Source organism: Anser brachyrhynchus (assembly GCF_964034855.1).
Source record: "Anser brachyrhynchus genome assembly, chromosome: 9".
Lineage (NCBI taxonomy): Eukaryota > Metazoa > Chordata > Aves > Anseriformes > Anatidae > Anser > Anser brachyrhynchus.
In genome coordinates, this window is record NC_137703.1 from 9,369,394 (window position 1) to 9,384,451 (window position 15,058).

Genomic DNA, 15,058 nt, shown 5'->3' on the forward strand with positions numbered 1-15,058 from the left:
CACGTGTGAGACTGCATGGTGTAGTTCTGCATGTCTGAGAGCGCTCTGACTTTGTGTACGAGTGCCACAGCTACCCCAGCATTAAGTATGCCAGCGTGCAGTGGGGCTGAGGGATGTTAAAGTCTCCCGTGATGGACCAGAATAAGCCTTGGTGTTAGAAGGTGCTGATCTCTTTACCTTCAGATCTGAGCTGAGCTCCTAATGCTTAATGATAACTGAAATTTGTCCTCATTGTCAAAAGGTTGCCAACAAAGATGTCAGTGTCTCCCTCCTGTTTTTTAGCTGGTGAATAATAGTGGGTTGTTGGTTTTTTTTTCCCCTTTCCTTTATAAAGAACATTCGAAAGTATTTGCTGACTGAAGCAAAAGAGAAGAATCGCCCCGAGTTTCTTCAGGGTTGGCAGACTGCTGTGACAAAGGTAAATGGCAGCCCCTCGAGTCCCGGAGTCTGACTTTCTGGCAGATTTTAGGAGATTGCTTCTAAACCCATATATTTTTTATAAGTAGTGAATTGTTTCATGCTGACTACAAGGAAGGTGGTAGGAGCTACACGGGTGGTTACACATGGGAATTAAAGCTCTGTCACTCATTCAACTCCCTCCAGGTCTTTAATACTTTCTGTAAGTGACTTGGTGATCTGAGCCTGATCTCTGGTCAGTTAAATATCTGTGCAGCAAAACCTGTAGCTGGTGCCGATGTTGGTGCAAGGTCAAGGACAGAGTGAGCTGGAGACTCAGCTTCCTAACTTCTCCCAAAAGGACTGTTCTGAACTATGCTAAATGGATGGGATTTGGTGAGGGAGGGAACAGGCAAATGCTGCTGCTGCCTATATTTTATATTTGTTATGGATAGAGAGCTTTGGTCTCCAGGGCTGTTTGTAGCACATTACATTTGATCACAAGTAAACAAAGTCTGGCAGCAATAAAAGAGAATAACGTGTGTAGTGTAAATGAGGGAATATGTGATTTGCGTAGCCATCCCATAATGGCTCTGAAGATATACAACAGGTCATTGCACACTAGACACTCCCAACAACTCCCTCTTTGCACAGGATTATTTTTAGATGCTGCTACGATGACAGAACGATTCCCTTCCACACTCAAGCGCACCCTGGGCAGCCAGGGTTTGTCCTCCTGCAGTCTGTAAGCCAGAAGATTTGGGAGTTGAGAAAAAATTATTTTTCCCCTTCAGGTTCCAGAGACATAGCAGCACTAACAAGTGGGACTTTTTAGCTCTGCATGTCAAAATTCAGCATGTCTGGCGAAGTAACAAAGGTTGAAAGTTGTCGTTTGAGACTGCCTCGCTGAGTCCTGTTGTCTGACAGCGTGCTGCCCTTTGTCTTCTTTGAGAACCTTTGGTGTGGCAGGGGGAGGAAAGCCGCTGTCGGTAGCATGGATGCTGAGAATAATCTTCCTCTAGACCTGTGTGACTTTGCTGCTATAGTTCGGTCCTGTGTGAAGCAGATAGCGCTGTACAAACATTTATTTAAACTAATTGAGAAGCTGTTCTGCATAGGTCACTAAAAGAAAATAAACTTGAAAGAAAGATTTGTGATTTGTTTTCAGGCCTATACAATATGTTTTTCTGAATGTTAGGTGTTGTTCTAACATGGTGTTGAGTGTCACCTTGCAAAAGTTGGGACTGGAATAAGTAATGACAACTCCAGTTCCTGCTGCTGCAAAACAGTTGGTTCTGGGAACAATGTACTTAATTGTTTCGCAGAATCTGCTTTTGGACTTGAAACAGGACTTTAATTCTTTAAGGACAGGTAAGGATCTAACACGTCTATTCTTGTTTGTTCTCCTTTAGTGCATTCCACAACAGAAAAATGACAGTGACTGTGGGGTTTTTGTGCTCCAGGTAAGAGGACTGCTTTTTAAAAAATAATCAGTGGCCTGTATTGTTCACATTGTAAATGTCCTTTTTTCAATCAAGCCTTTTCCTTTTCCTCAGTACTGCAAGTGCCTCGCCTTAGACCAGCCTTTTCAGTTCTCCCAGGAAGATATGCCCCGAGTGAGAAAAAGGATTTACAAGGAGCTGTGTGAACGCCAGCTAATAGACTAATAAAATGCAGCCAACCTAATTTCTCTGGCATTTCTGACAAGTTGCAGCTGGTGTTTGTGTACTTGAATTTCTGAAAACTTCCGTGAATTTTGAGCGATTCTCAGCTGAGTGGTGTGGCCACTGTTGTTACCTCAATTTTTTGACAAGCTCTTTAACTGGCAGAACATAACAGAGTTGCCGTATAATATTCCTTATGTCAGTTTGGTTCTCTTATGTTCTTTCCTGTATTTAATATTTATTATCTCAGCATGCGTATAGGCAAAGCATGCAACTAAACCATAAAACTGTAGATTTGGTGCACCTTTGAGATGTAGCTAGAAATGACAAATACAGGTGAATTTGTCTGGAAACATAAAGATGCATGATATGTTTTCTGATGCAATAATGCTTTGAATGTATCAAAAAAACTCAATGCCATAAAAAGAACAGCTGGAACCTATTTGAGTATTCTGTTGTCCCTGATGTGGCCGTATAGTACTGAATTACCACTTTTTAGGGTGGCTAAATAACTCATCTACAGATTTAATTTCTGGAGACCTGTTTTTTAAATAGCTAAAGTTGCTAATAAAGTTTGTTCTGTTAACACTTATCCAGCTGTCATTATCAGCCTGTCGCTATAGATAAAAAGCAGCCCTTGCACAAAAAGAAAGCTTCGGCCCTTGTCTGTATAATAAAAAGTGCAAAGGCGTTCAGTCAGATTGATAGTATGTTCCTATATGCTGCAGAAGTCTCCATGGTGTGTGTATTAAGGAGAATTATAAACCTGGCCCTGAAGAGTCACAGCTCAGATACTAAGATAAAATCTTTGGCTGTAACTGTTTAAATCTCAGATGGCTTTGAGTCATTTTTCAGTTCCGCAATATGAAATGAAATGTACCATTTTGCATCTCCCTTCAGCTCTGTCTTCAAATGAACTCCTTTCTAGCTTGTTGTCTTTAACCTCCCATTGGCTTTTTCCTTTATTCAAATATAAATTAATTCATTTCTCTTGCATCTGCTATTTGATTGTCTCAAGCATCCCTAGTTTCGTTTGCGTTCAGTAGCACTCATGGTTGGGAATAATAGCACTTGTGGTGGGTAGGAACACACAAAAACTGTTCTGCTCCAGAGGGATTGGAGGCTGTAAATCCAACACTGAACTTTGCCGTATTGTTACACTGAGCAGGGATAAGTGAGAACAGTGGATCTTGAGACTTTTGTTTTTTCGCCTTGATCTCTAAGCTGTGGTGTGCTTCTTGCTGAAGAAAGCCGGTTTTGTCTGAAGAGGCTGTTGTATGGGACTGCTACACCAGCAAATGCCTTCGCTGTGTTTTTGGGCCAGTTAAGGAAGTGAGCCCAGGGGAAAGCTGTTCTCAGTGCTCAACGTCATCTGTTGCACAGATTCACTTTGACTCGGTGTCTGTCCATAGCCCTGACTTCTGACAGAAGAAGACCACGTTGACTTCCCTGCCTTGCAGATTAATTCAGGCTTGAGCAAAGCCAGGTGCAAATCCCTCCTAGGTCATCAGAGGGAGCAGGGAGAAATGAGAGAGTGTCGAGAGCAGTCAGGCCAGGGGGTGGAAGCTTGTGCATGCTGAGTTGTGCTGGAGAAGGAGGTTTGGCAGTATCCTAGTGTGTTCCCACTTCCACATGTTGGCAGCTGGCAAGGACTGGCTTGGTTTAGCAAGATAAGGAAGGCCTTTAGTTCTTGGTTAGATAACTTAATCAGGGAATTTACTGAATCAAAAAAAATATATATAAGACCCAGACTGGCCAAGGATAGATTTGCCCATTGTATTGTGCAGAGGTCCCCACAGCACATGGTTTCTGTGTTTCTCCAAAGCGTTGCCTATACAAACAGCAGCTCCTTCTTGGGGTGAGTGACTGGGAGCAGTGGAGGGTGACTTCAATGAAAACTGAAGCTTGGGATGTAGTTTCTCGTGTGCTAGGCTACAGCATTTAGGCTAGTGCTGCCGTTCTCATCTTCTCTCCATGCTATCACGTGAATGGCACAAATGCTCATGCTGCAGTGTGGTGAGACCAGCTCAACTGATCTGGGTTAAAACTAACTCAGCCAAAAGGCCCAGAGGACAGGGGACGTCTTGCCCCAGTGAAACTTTTCACTGAATGTTTATACCAGATGAGCAAAGAGAGGATGGGTTGGCCAGGAAGAGGCACGAAAGCAGTGCCAACTTTGGATGCATGCAAGTGGAGCTATGTCCTCAAGCAAGACTCCCTGCAAAAGGGAACTGCAGAAGCGAGTTGTCTTTATATTCAGAACTTAAAATGTTGGTAAGGAAGTTTGAAAAATGTGCAGTGCCAGTGTACTGGCCTGGGAGTGGCAGTGCTTCCCATGAAGTCCCTTAGTTTTCGTGAAAGATGCTGTGTTCATGGACGTTTTTCATGGCATGGGAATACGTTGGAGCACTGGACCATATAGAGTCCTCTCCTGACACTTGGTGCCCACAACTAGTTGGTAGGAATCTGTCTTCTCAATGTGAGAGTCTTTAATCCTGATCCCTTTATCAGTGGCAGCAATAAAAGGATGGTATTTCTGTGAACTTTGTGTTTAGCAGGAATACGGATGCTTTGAAGCAAGTGCATATGTGCACCAGATCGTGTGAGGGGAGGGGGGCTTGCATTTGAATCTGCTGCCTTGTGAATCGGGGAACAGGGTGGGGAAAGACGCATGTTGGAAAGTACTTCTCATGTGCTTCCTTGTCATCTAGAGGTTTGCCGACAAGTGTTCCAGTTGGTTATGGGGCAGTACAGAGAAGTTGAACTCGAGTCTCCAACTGTGAATACACCAGTGAGAGGCCTCTGAAAAAAAGGAGGGGAAATTGAAAACAGAGCTAATGTAAGCAAAGTATGTTGGTGTAGGGTGGAAATTAATCACAGGCCGTCAGAATCTCAGACTCTGTAATGGTGTATCTTGTGAAACTGGACTAATTAACTCCTCCTTGAGAATGTCTTTGATGCCTTAGAGGAGATGGACTCCATAATCTGCAGTCATTTTACCATTTCTTAAAACATTCAGAACTATGTAGAGTGTTTTTATTATGAGAGGCATATTTGTGTGGATGTAGTTATGGCTGTTAGCTATTCCATTAATGTGATATTCAGAATTTCATAAATCACTCTGAACTGGTTTGGCTAATGCTTAAATTTCATGACTTGTTCGGAAGAGATTGTCTCGCTGTGCTGAATTATACAAATAGTCCCAGAACTGGTGAAGGCTCCATCTCATGCATGACAAATGCAAGCTACCTGAGTTGTAATAAACCTTAAACACAATTGGAAATAAATTATTAGTTTCCATTTTGTTTGCTTTAATCTATAGCTTAGAATGACTCTGCAGCTGATATAAATCAAACAAAAATTGAAAATGTGGCCTTGATTCTGCAGGGCAGAGAAATATCTATTGCTAAGCCTTTAGATATTGCAGAATGGAGGATGGACCTTTGTGCTGTTTAATGTGCTGTTGCTCCATTCTTACCTGGCCCTTTTGAGTGTGAAGGTGATAACTCGAACGTTTCACTTGCACTGATAGCTGAGCCAGACAGACTTGTGAAGAGTCGATGCCTTGGGTTGCATCTCTGGCATAATGTTCAACCTATCTTTATTTCCTCGGAGGTTTGATTGGCATTATCTCCTGTAGCGTTTATTCAAGTTAATGTGAAAATTTAAACCTTGGGAAGTGACGTAGACTGAACTCCATCGAGCAACATCTGTGTTTTGTGGGGGTGTTCTCGCGTCAAATGAAGCCCATGTTCCTGTGAAGTAATAAAATTGAGTTTTACCATAAACCCTATTTTCTTTCAGCAGTTTGGTTTCATTTTAATTTTAAAAGCAACTGATGTGATGGTTGAGGGAATGTTTGTAGCAGCTTGTTTTGGGATCTCTGTTGTATTAGGAGAAGCCTCTCCAGTTTATTAGTTCAATAACTCTGAACTGTACGCTAATGATGCTCTCTGCTCCGTAGCATCGCAGTGATATAGCTTACTGTGGTTTGAGCCGTGACAGCGTACAAGATTGGAGATGTCACATACTGCATAAATAAGGGTGGAAATCTTGCATTAGACACTTTCTACTAAGGTGGCATTTAAAAAAACACAGATCTGTCAACAGAACAGGTAGGACTTAAATTGCTTTTCTAGATCAAACTAAATTAATGCCCTTCTGGTATTGCTTGTTGATTTAGCTATGTAACTACGGAGTTAAATCTTGTCTTCGCTGAATTTTACAAAGCCATACAGCTTGTGAATTTGTGATAATGGGGGGAATGAAGGCTTAGTGAATGACTCTTTAAGCTATTAATCATGAGACTGGCAACATCATTGTCTTTATTACGTTCATAATTTTAAAATCCTATCATGGAGGAGGAAACATGGATGCTTGTTAAATATATCCTTTCATTGGAAAGTGCTAAGAAATCAGATCATTAAAGTACAAAATCATAAGAGACACTAGAGCCTTGCCAGGAACAATAATTACTATTTATATGTAATAGGCATTGGGAGGGAAAGAGATGAGTCTGGTTTGCTTGTGCCTGAACTTAATGGATTTTATGAGTAACCAACTAGAAGAATTTGGGGATTGAATTTACTTTTCAGAGCGTGTAATATTACAAACTGCAGAGCTAAAAGCTGTTGTAAACTGAATGAAATATCTTGAGAAATAAACTGACTTGTTTGCTCTGAACACATGTAAGCAGGACATGTGCAAAGCAGCTCCTACCCCTGCCTGAAACTCTGGCAAGTTTTTTTTTTTTTTTCTTAATTTCTGTGTTTGCCTTCAGCTTTGCTGGTATCTCATCTCCCCTGGCATGGGACTTTCTTGCAGTTGCAGACCTTACCTAATGCTTGGGTTACCTGAGCCTCCTTACAGGCAACTTGGAGAAGTGGCTGGGAGGAGAAGGGATCGAGAATCTGTTTGCACTGCGTTGCGTTAAATGTGTCAGGGGGTGAAAGGCAGGGGAGAAACTGAGCTTTAAATAAGATGTATTTAACTGGATAATGTAGGTCAGGTCATGTTTATGGTACATGAGCTTGATACAGACAAGGAGCTGCCTTGTTTATGGAAACCTTTGGGATTAGTGAGAGAGAAATGTGGGGAAGAGATGCCTTCTGCAGGGACAGTTACTCTGCTGTGCACATAGGAGGGTGTCTTGCTTCTAGCCCATGCATTTTAGATCAACTTAATGCAGGCAGCAACTGCAGCTAAAGAAGAAACTCCGTCTGCAGCATTCAGCTGAGCATCACGTTTGTTTAGGACTGTTATGGCTTGACAATTTATCTTCAGCTTCTCTGACAGCTCCAGCCTATTGGAAGGCAAAGAGGCGTGCTCCTGCTCCGCTGCAAGCAGCAGGGCTGCCCGAAGGCTCTTACAGATGAAGCTGATTCCAGCTCACCTTTCAGTTGCTGGCTTCTTTGGGTTTTCTGTTTTGTTTGTTTTAAAACAAAGGAGTCTGAGGTACAGAGAAGTTTTCGAGTGTGTACCTTCAATAAGTATGTTCTTTTCTCTTTCAGGAGCCCTGTCTTTGTAGATCTGCTTTCAGTGCTGTGTACTGAAATGCTTCTGTTTCTCACACAATCAGGATAAGGAGGCAACCTTTAAGTGCTGCTATTAAAGGGCAGAGAACAGACTTCAGGGCTTGATTTTTGGCAGAGTTTGTGGTTTTGTCCTCTGCTGGATCACAGTTCAGATGAACTTTTTTTTTTCCTTTAGAACCTAAATATAGCTTTAAAATGCCTAAAAGCTTTAGGCTAATGAAAAGCAATGCCTTAAATTTATGGCCACCTAGCATTCTTTTAGACACTTGCTTGTCTTTCTAAGGGACTGGGGGTGTAATTCGAGAGGATCGGTGCTCTTTAGAAACCAGGGAGCATACATGTTCAGTTCCCCCAAATCACTGCTTGAGTATTTTACCAGAGTATACATTAAGAAACTGAGCACTTGGGTGCCAGCAAAGTTCCTGGCAGGGCTGTTGGCCTTTCCTGTGGCTCTGCAGGGTACCTGGGCGTAGCGTGAGGCCCGTGGCTCCTCCTGGGGTACTTTTTGACCACCAGATGTCACGCAAGCACCGTCACAGCAGCGTGCGCTCTGCACGCCGGCTCCCTGCGAACGCCTTGACCGAGGCACGGTGTCTTCTGGTTGCGTGTCGCCTGCCACGTTGGTCGTTGTGTTCTTGCACGTTTCTCAGCAAAATCTGCACCACACTTGCAAAAAGAATGTGTACGTTAAAGCAAACACCGCCCTTCCTTCCACCCTCCATCAAATCCACTGAAAATCCCTCTGTATCAAACATGTAAGTGTTTGGCTCCGGCACGATTACTCCGGAGTCCCATCAATTTTACAAATTGACCGAAACATTTTTTGGTAGAGAAGTCTTGCATACCAGAAGTCTTTAGTCTGATCAAACTGCTGCCTTACTATAGATCATGACTGTTATTTTTATAGCTCTGTATTACCATGGCAAATGCTGGTGGTAGTGGGGGAGAAACCACATCAGTAGCTACTTCAGTCTGATTTGTGGTCATAGGCTCATAACTTGACATGGTTTTGCAAATAACTAAACAGAACCAGGAATTCGTTTAGGGGGGAAAAAAAAAAAAAGTCCCCAAAAACTGCTGCATCAAATATCTTGTGTGGAGAGTCTGACTTGCTCTCTGTTTGGATCTTTTAATGGAAAATGGTTCGGAGCAATGGGAACCAGTTGCCCTCTGCTAGGCAGTTGGGCTGTGCTGTGGCTGTCAGCCACTGCCGAGCGCTGTGACAGCCTCTGGGCCATGAATTTTTTGGAATTTTGATTTAATTGCTGGTGTCTGCTCAGGCTTTAGCCTAAATTTAGTAGCATTCAGGGCTGCTTTTTCTCTGCAATACCTTTATAAATTCCTGTATAATCTGATCTCTAATTTTAAAGCCATCTGTCATTTTTGAGCTGTATATTTTCTGGCTTTAAAAGGCCTCATTGAAGGAAAATTTAAATTCAAGGCCTACTGAAAACGCATTTTTCTTTAAATTATTCATCGGTTAAAATGTCTTTGAACTTCTGTTTGTGTAGCTGCCGGGCGTAGGGGTGCAGATGGTGGGGTGGGGTAGGATGCCTGGGTTAATACTGGCACCAGTGCCAGATGCCCATGCTGCTGGGCCTTGGTGCTGAGCCCAGGGGCACCAGTGAGAGCTTGCTGCCTCAGCACCCACCCCGTCACCAGCCCTTTGGGGTTGTCCCCTGTCTGTCACATGCCGTCCTGCTCCTCTTCACTAGGTGGCATTGCCTCCTAGTCTAAAAGTTTCTAAATACTTCATTAATTATGCTAATCCACGCAGTGGACAGAAAGTGAACTGCACTGCGATGGCTTTGCCCTTGTATCCTTTTTCCATCTACTTCACTGATGGGATTTCTCAGCGTCCTTGTCCCATCTGTGGCAGATCTGGGTCTGGGGAAGGCTTTGGCTTGGAGAATTTCAAGGAGCGCGTTGGGAAAATGCTGCACCTCCTGACCTTGCTGCTGATAGCCAGCTCTGCTCCGCGGTCCCTAATGCGTAAGTCAATGCCCTTCTCGAGTTACTGATCTGCTCCAGGTTTATCATCTTCACTAAAAAATGTTAATGTACTTGCTGTGTGGGGTAGCTGGAGGAGGCTTGCTTGTCCTCAAGCAGGAGCTAAGCGCGTTGACGCGAGGATCCTTTCCGGCATCTGACGCACCGCCGAGGCAGTAGGAGATGCAAGGCGGATGCAAGGCGGTTTTGATGGAAATTTGTTCGTTTGTTCCCAAGGTAGCCCTGTCATCTTGCATTCTTCAGCCCTTCCCTGCCTCTTTCCCTCCCTCCTCCTCCTCTTAGCCTTAATGATCAGACCTGTCAATTAAGGGCTGAAGCACGGTGAATTTAAGATGCCTGTCTGCTGCCAGTGAGAATTAATTGGAGCCTTCGGTAGGCATTAAAGAGGAATTTTGGCTTCAGGGGCCTGTTGAAGTATCAGGACTGTGTGGTTTGCCCATAGGACAGCAAGGTCTCTGCGAGGTGTAGGTGCCAGGTCCCGTCATGTGCGAAGCTGCAGGAACCTGCCAGGCTGCCAGGTGCCAAACCTGCTGGAGGCAACGGATAGCAGGGTGTGCTCCCCTCGAGGAGGGTGGTAGTGCCGCTTCCCAACGGCTGTGTGTAAGTACCTCCAGGCCCTAAATTCCAGAGGGTTTCGCAGCTTGCGATATTGGTGCTGTCTTCCCTTGGCAAACTGTGGAAGTGTAACATCTGAGTTTGGAGCTCCCGATGCAGCTCAGTCCTGAGCTGGGCCGAAAGTTGTGTGTCGCCTGGTGCTGGGGTGTCAGTAGAACCATGCCGAGCTCACACATAGCCCTGCTTTGCTCTGATGAAAAGACAAGGCAAAGTAGTTTTTGAACATGACTTTTCATGAACGAGCAAGATAAAAATAAATGTAAATTAAAGATCCTGTTTCTCATGTGCATTTTATTAAAAACTACAGAGTTGTTCATTCTTGCTGTGTAGTATAATTGCTAAAATATGATTTGTAACCAAATATAGCTGCTTGCATTAAATATGGCACTACTTCGTACTAGGGAGGATGATATGGTAAAGGAATGCTCATTTAAACAATTACATAGCTCAATTTTTGTATTCAAAACCTTAACTTTTTCAAAAAGTGAATGTTACATTTAGATGGTTTTTAAGCTGAATTTTATTGAACTGCACTCGGATGAAGATCGGCATACAATTAAAATATACAAAATACTTCTAAAACTAGTTAAATACAGAAACGAAGCTTGTCAAACCACATTTTGCATTTCTAAGTGATTGACTATAAGGCAATGAACGTGACAGATTCTGCTCACAACAGGACACATTTCATCAGGTATCTGGGGACTCCGTAGCTGTGAAGAGGATTTCCAAAAATCACTTACGTGAGAGACCAGAGGTCTGTGTTTACTGGTTGGGTGCCTACAGCTTTTTGAAATGGTTTGTGTGGCTTTTCTTTTCTTCCAAGAGTCTAGAAATCGTAGCTCTCATCCTTCCCCAGAGACTTGCATTTCCTGGGAGAGCAAGGGCAGGAAGACTCCCTGGTTCCCCAGTGCTGGGCTGGGTGAAAATCCCCTTGCCTTGCACTTAGTGGCTGGACTGGAAACTGGTAGTGGAGATGAACTTTCTGCGTGATAAAATTGTAAATACTTGCATTCAACTATAAAAATTCATGCCTTGTTCCAGTCTAAAGACTGACACTGACTGCTAGGTGTATCATAAAGCTAAGGATGCTTTCTTTCTGATTATACAACCCATTAAAAATCCCACGTCCCTGACACCCTGAAGACTGAGTGAAAGCAGCATATCTCCATTGATTTAGGTAATTCATTACACTTCATTTTTTGCTTTGATGCATGCTGTTGCATTCAAAATTAGAAACGGGATATTTTTTTTAAAGAGGGATGCAAATGTTTGATTCAAACCACTTTGTTAGACCTTTAAAAAAAAATCTAGTTGTCGGTGACCTGAGAGAAGACATTGGAGGCTGTGAGTTGGTTGCTGCTGTGCTATTCGTGGCACAGCTCCCAAGATCTCCTTGTTTCTCCCTTAAATATTTGCAGGCTGAAGCTCGATGTTGATTAGCAAGTCAGTGTGTTGTGGCAGTCCTCGAGTGCAGGAAAATGCCTTTTCAAACCTCCTCACTGGTGTTTCCCGGGGACTTCAAGAGCGAGTCTCATGTTCGTATCTTTAATTCCTAAGGACCCCTCTTGTGAGAGCTAGATATAAGCTGCTTCAGAGATGTGGCTAAAAATCAATAGTCCTGGAAAAGAGTAAACAAGTTCCCTCTGATCTGAGATGAATGTCTCCAAGAGCCTACGAGGGGCTCTGGGCAGGACCATCAAAACCATCCTCACCCCCACCCCTGTGCTGGAGTTTTCATCCAGGAAAGGGAACAATTGCATTTAATTGGGAAAGCTTTGAGGAAATGATCTCTTCCCTTAGAGTTTTTTGGGTCACTGGGAAGTCTTACGTAATTTCAACCTTATCTAGAAAAAAACTTGCCTTTCGTTAGGTGTCTCCAAAGCCCCGCTTCTGAAAGCTCATTCAACAAAATGTTCTAAGATTTTATTTCTGTCCCAAAGGTGAAAGAAAACAACTTCAAAATGTCAGAAATGCTGTTACCTGACAAGCTCTGTTTTTTGTAAGGTCAAGAATAAATGATGGATACCGTAACAAGTGTTCGCACTGTTAGCTTTTAAAATATATATATGCAATGCCCAGGTTCGTAAGTGGAGTGTGCCTTTTAGAAGCTGAAAAACAGCAGTGGAAAGCAGGAGTCCTTGGTCTGCTCCTCTTTGTTTCCTCTGAAATTGATTTTTGTTTTAAGTTCTTGTGGTGTAAATGATTTTAATGAAAAGGAGAAAATTACTAGGTAGAGTTTATCATCTGGAATATATAGGCTTAGATGGCTTCTTGAAATACAGAAGGCAGGTGAGCAGAGCTGCGAGTGCCCTAGGGAGATGGTACCAACCCTTTCAAAAATAATAATAATAATAATAATAAAGATCAGTCTTCATCCTGCAAGTTGGCTGGCCTGGTGCAGCCTCGAGGGTTGGGGCCGTTGTGGTTCGGCCATCCCACGGCCCCGCTGCGTGCGGTGGCTGCTAGGAGGTGCGGTGAGCTGAGGCTGCAGCCGTGGCCTCTGGCTGCGTTGGAGGCCGGGCCCCTTGCCCACAGCCCTCCGGAGAGGTGAGGAGACCCTTCCTGTGAGGGGCTCCTCCAGGCCTCCCTCTTGTCCCTGACGTGCTTTCTCCTCCCTGCCAGCAGTGGTTTGCCCTCCTGCTTTGTGAAGCTGAAAGCTGGGCAACCCGTCATTCCCCTACCAAAACTCATGTTTAGTCCTCCCCACCTCGTTTTCTCAAAAACGAGATAGGGGAAGCACGTGTTTGTGGAGGGAAGGGGAACTGGGGGGACTTGAGCAAGGTCACAATCCATCCCACAGAATACCCAGGCATTACAGGCCCAACTTGGCAGAGCGTTTGCATTTGGCCTTCAGTTCTGCCAGTTGCTTGCTTGGATCAGGAATTTCTTCCATAAAGCATCTTTCTAATGGTGATTTCAGAGGGACACGTCCAAACGCCTGCTGTAATCAGCAGGGACCGAGTCAGTACCCAAACACGGTGTCTATAGGAGAAAGCTGTGGGGAAGGCGAGGCTGGTGAGCCTCCAGCGCTGCTGCTGAGGCCTGCCCTCGTGGGCAGAGGGGGACAAGTTGTGACTCCCTTTCTCTGATCCCCCGCCTGGTCACCTCCCCGTGGATTTGACCCAGGGCTGCCCTGGTTGGTGAGCCCGTCCTCGGGGACACTTCTGCTGCTTCCTCCGCCATCAGCGCGGTACGAGGCACCTCCGCGGCCCCAGGCCTCGCTGCAGCCAGCAGGAACCTCCGCTGACTCCAGCGGGCGTTAGAGGGGGTCCGTAATGCTTTGCAGACCAATTTTCTCTCTGTTATTGTTTTAAACTCCCTGTTAGCCATTCCTGCTTCCCAGGTTTCCGTGTGTTTCAAATTATTTTCCCTAGAGGCATCGACGGCATTTTTCCAAATTGAATCTCATTTATTTTCTACCCAGGTTTCCAATCTCTCTGGGGCCCTTTGTATTATTTCTCAGTCCGCACTGCCGTGTACAATATATCCTAATTTAGTATCGTCTGTGAATTATATTAGCATGCCCTTTAGTTCCTCTTGTATTTAATGAAGATATTTCCAGGAAAAAAAAAATCTAAACTACATTTTATTAAAATAAGAAGGTAGAGTCTTAAAACTCCTTTGTGGGTTTCCAGTATGAATTCTAAATCTTTTTCAAAGAAATCTTCAACATTTTTAAGAGAAATTAAAACCTTCAAAATACGGAAGTTGGTAGGTATAAAAAATTAATCAATTTTTCAATTAGCTGAGACCTCTGTCCTTGCATAGTGAGCTCTGCATAGTGCAGTCTCCAAGGGTGATGGAGACACTATCTGTGGTTTTGCAGCTTTTTTTTTTTTTTAACCAGCACCAAACATATGTTTGAATATCTCAATAAATTTGTTCGCTTTCCCTTTGTGACCTTTTTGGGTTTGCTCTCTGTGGCTGTTCTAGCAAACATGTACACTGGCAGGAATGATGCTGAAGCAGCATATTTTAATGCAAACTGTGCAGGCTTATTCATAGGAAGTGATTTTCAAATTCATAATCATGAATATTTGCACTGTAAGGTTGATTCTGTTGTGAGCTTTTATTTATAAGCTAAGGAGCGCTGCCTGTCGGTGCCAGGATCGGAGAGCATCATACCTCTGTGACAGGGAATGAGCCATGCTATGGGAGCTGTATGTCCTAGCAAAACAGCTCAGATTTCTGGCTGTGAATAGGGAAATAGCACTGGCTGCAGGCAATTTGCTGGAGATACGTATACTGAAATATTTGCTGCATAATTTCTAGCAATGAGCAATTTCATGGAGACTATGATCTGCTTGTGAACAGAAATAAGGTGTAAATTGGATGAATAAATTGTTGTCTGCAAATGGTTTGCAAGCTCTGAAGCACTTTTTGAGAAGTGCTGCAGCTCGCTGGTGTCTTCAGTCCTCTGTGTACCGGTGGTTAAACCCTGCATGTGAACAGTTACTGGGGAGAGATGTCTCAGACGCCCCATACTCTGGCATGTGCTGACTGCTGGCCCCCCAGCAGTGTCTCTGCACCTCTCAGGTGGAGGAAGCCACGCTGAGCAGGGCTGTGGATGCTGCAGGCAGGCAGTCTGGTGGTCACTGGCTGCTCGGAAAATTCCTGCTCTGTTTTATCCTGAAGCACAGGGATAGGTGTGAGTTGGGAATGGCAGCGCCGTGCATCTTCCCTGCCCTTGGGGAGCAGGGACGGCTGGTATCAGAGCCTGTAGGCTGGCTGGGCTAGCGGGCTTCAACGCCTGGGTTTCTCTATCCCCTTTACATTGTTATTGCTATCTTTTGGCATCACAAAATGAGCCTTTTCCCTGCAGATATAAGAGTTTCC

At 44.1% G+C, this 15,058-nt stretch overlaps 1 protein-coding gene across 6 annotated transcripts in view; it reads left to right on the forward strand.

The window, feature by feature from the left end:
- The window catches only part of SENP5 (SUMO specific peptidase 5), a 174,902-nt gene that overhangs the window by 134,772 nt on the left and 25,072 nt on the right, over positions 1-15,058 (forward strand). For 3 of the 6 annotated variants that reach the window (XM_080604317.1, XM_080604316.1, XM_080604318.1), the window contains 3 exons: positions 335-418; positions 1,809-1,859; positions 1,953-14,577. In XM_080604317.1, coding sequence (XP_080460443.1) covers positions 335-418; positions 1,809-1,859; positions 1,953-2,063 — 246 coding nt within the window. In that variant the 3' untranslated portion in view covers positions 2,064-14,577. Of the gene's footprint in view, positions 1-334; positions 419-1,808; positions 1,860-1,934; positions 14,578-15,058 lie in introns of those variants that run through there. The other 3 variants (XM_080604314.1, XM_080604315.1, XR_013954901.1) reach the window with 2 other exon arrangements.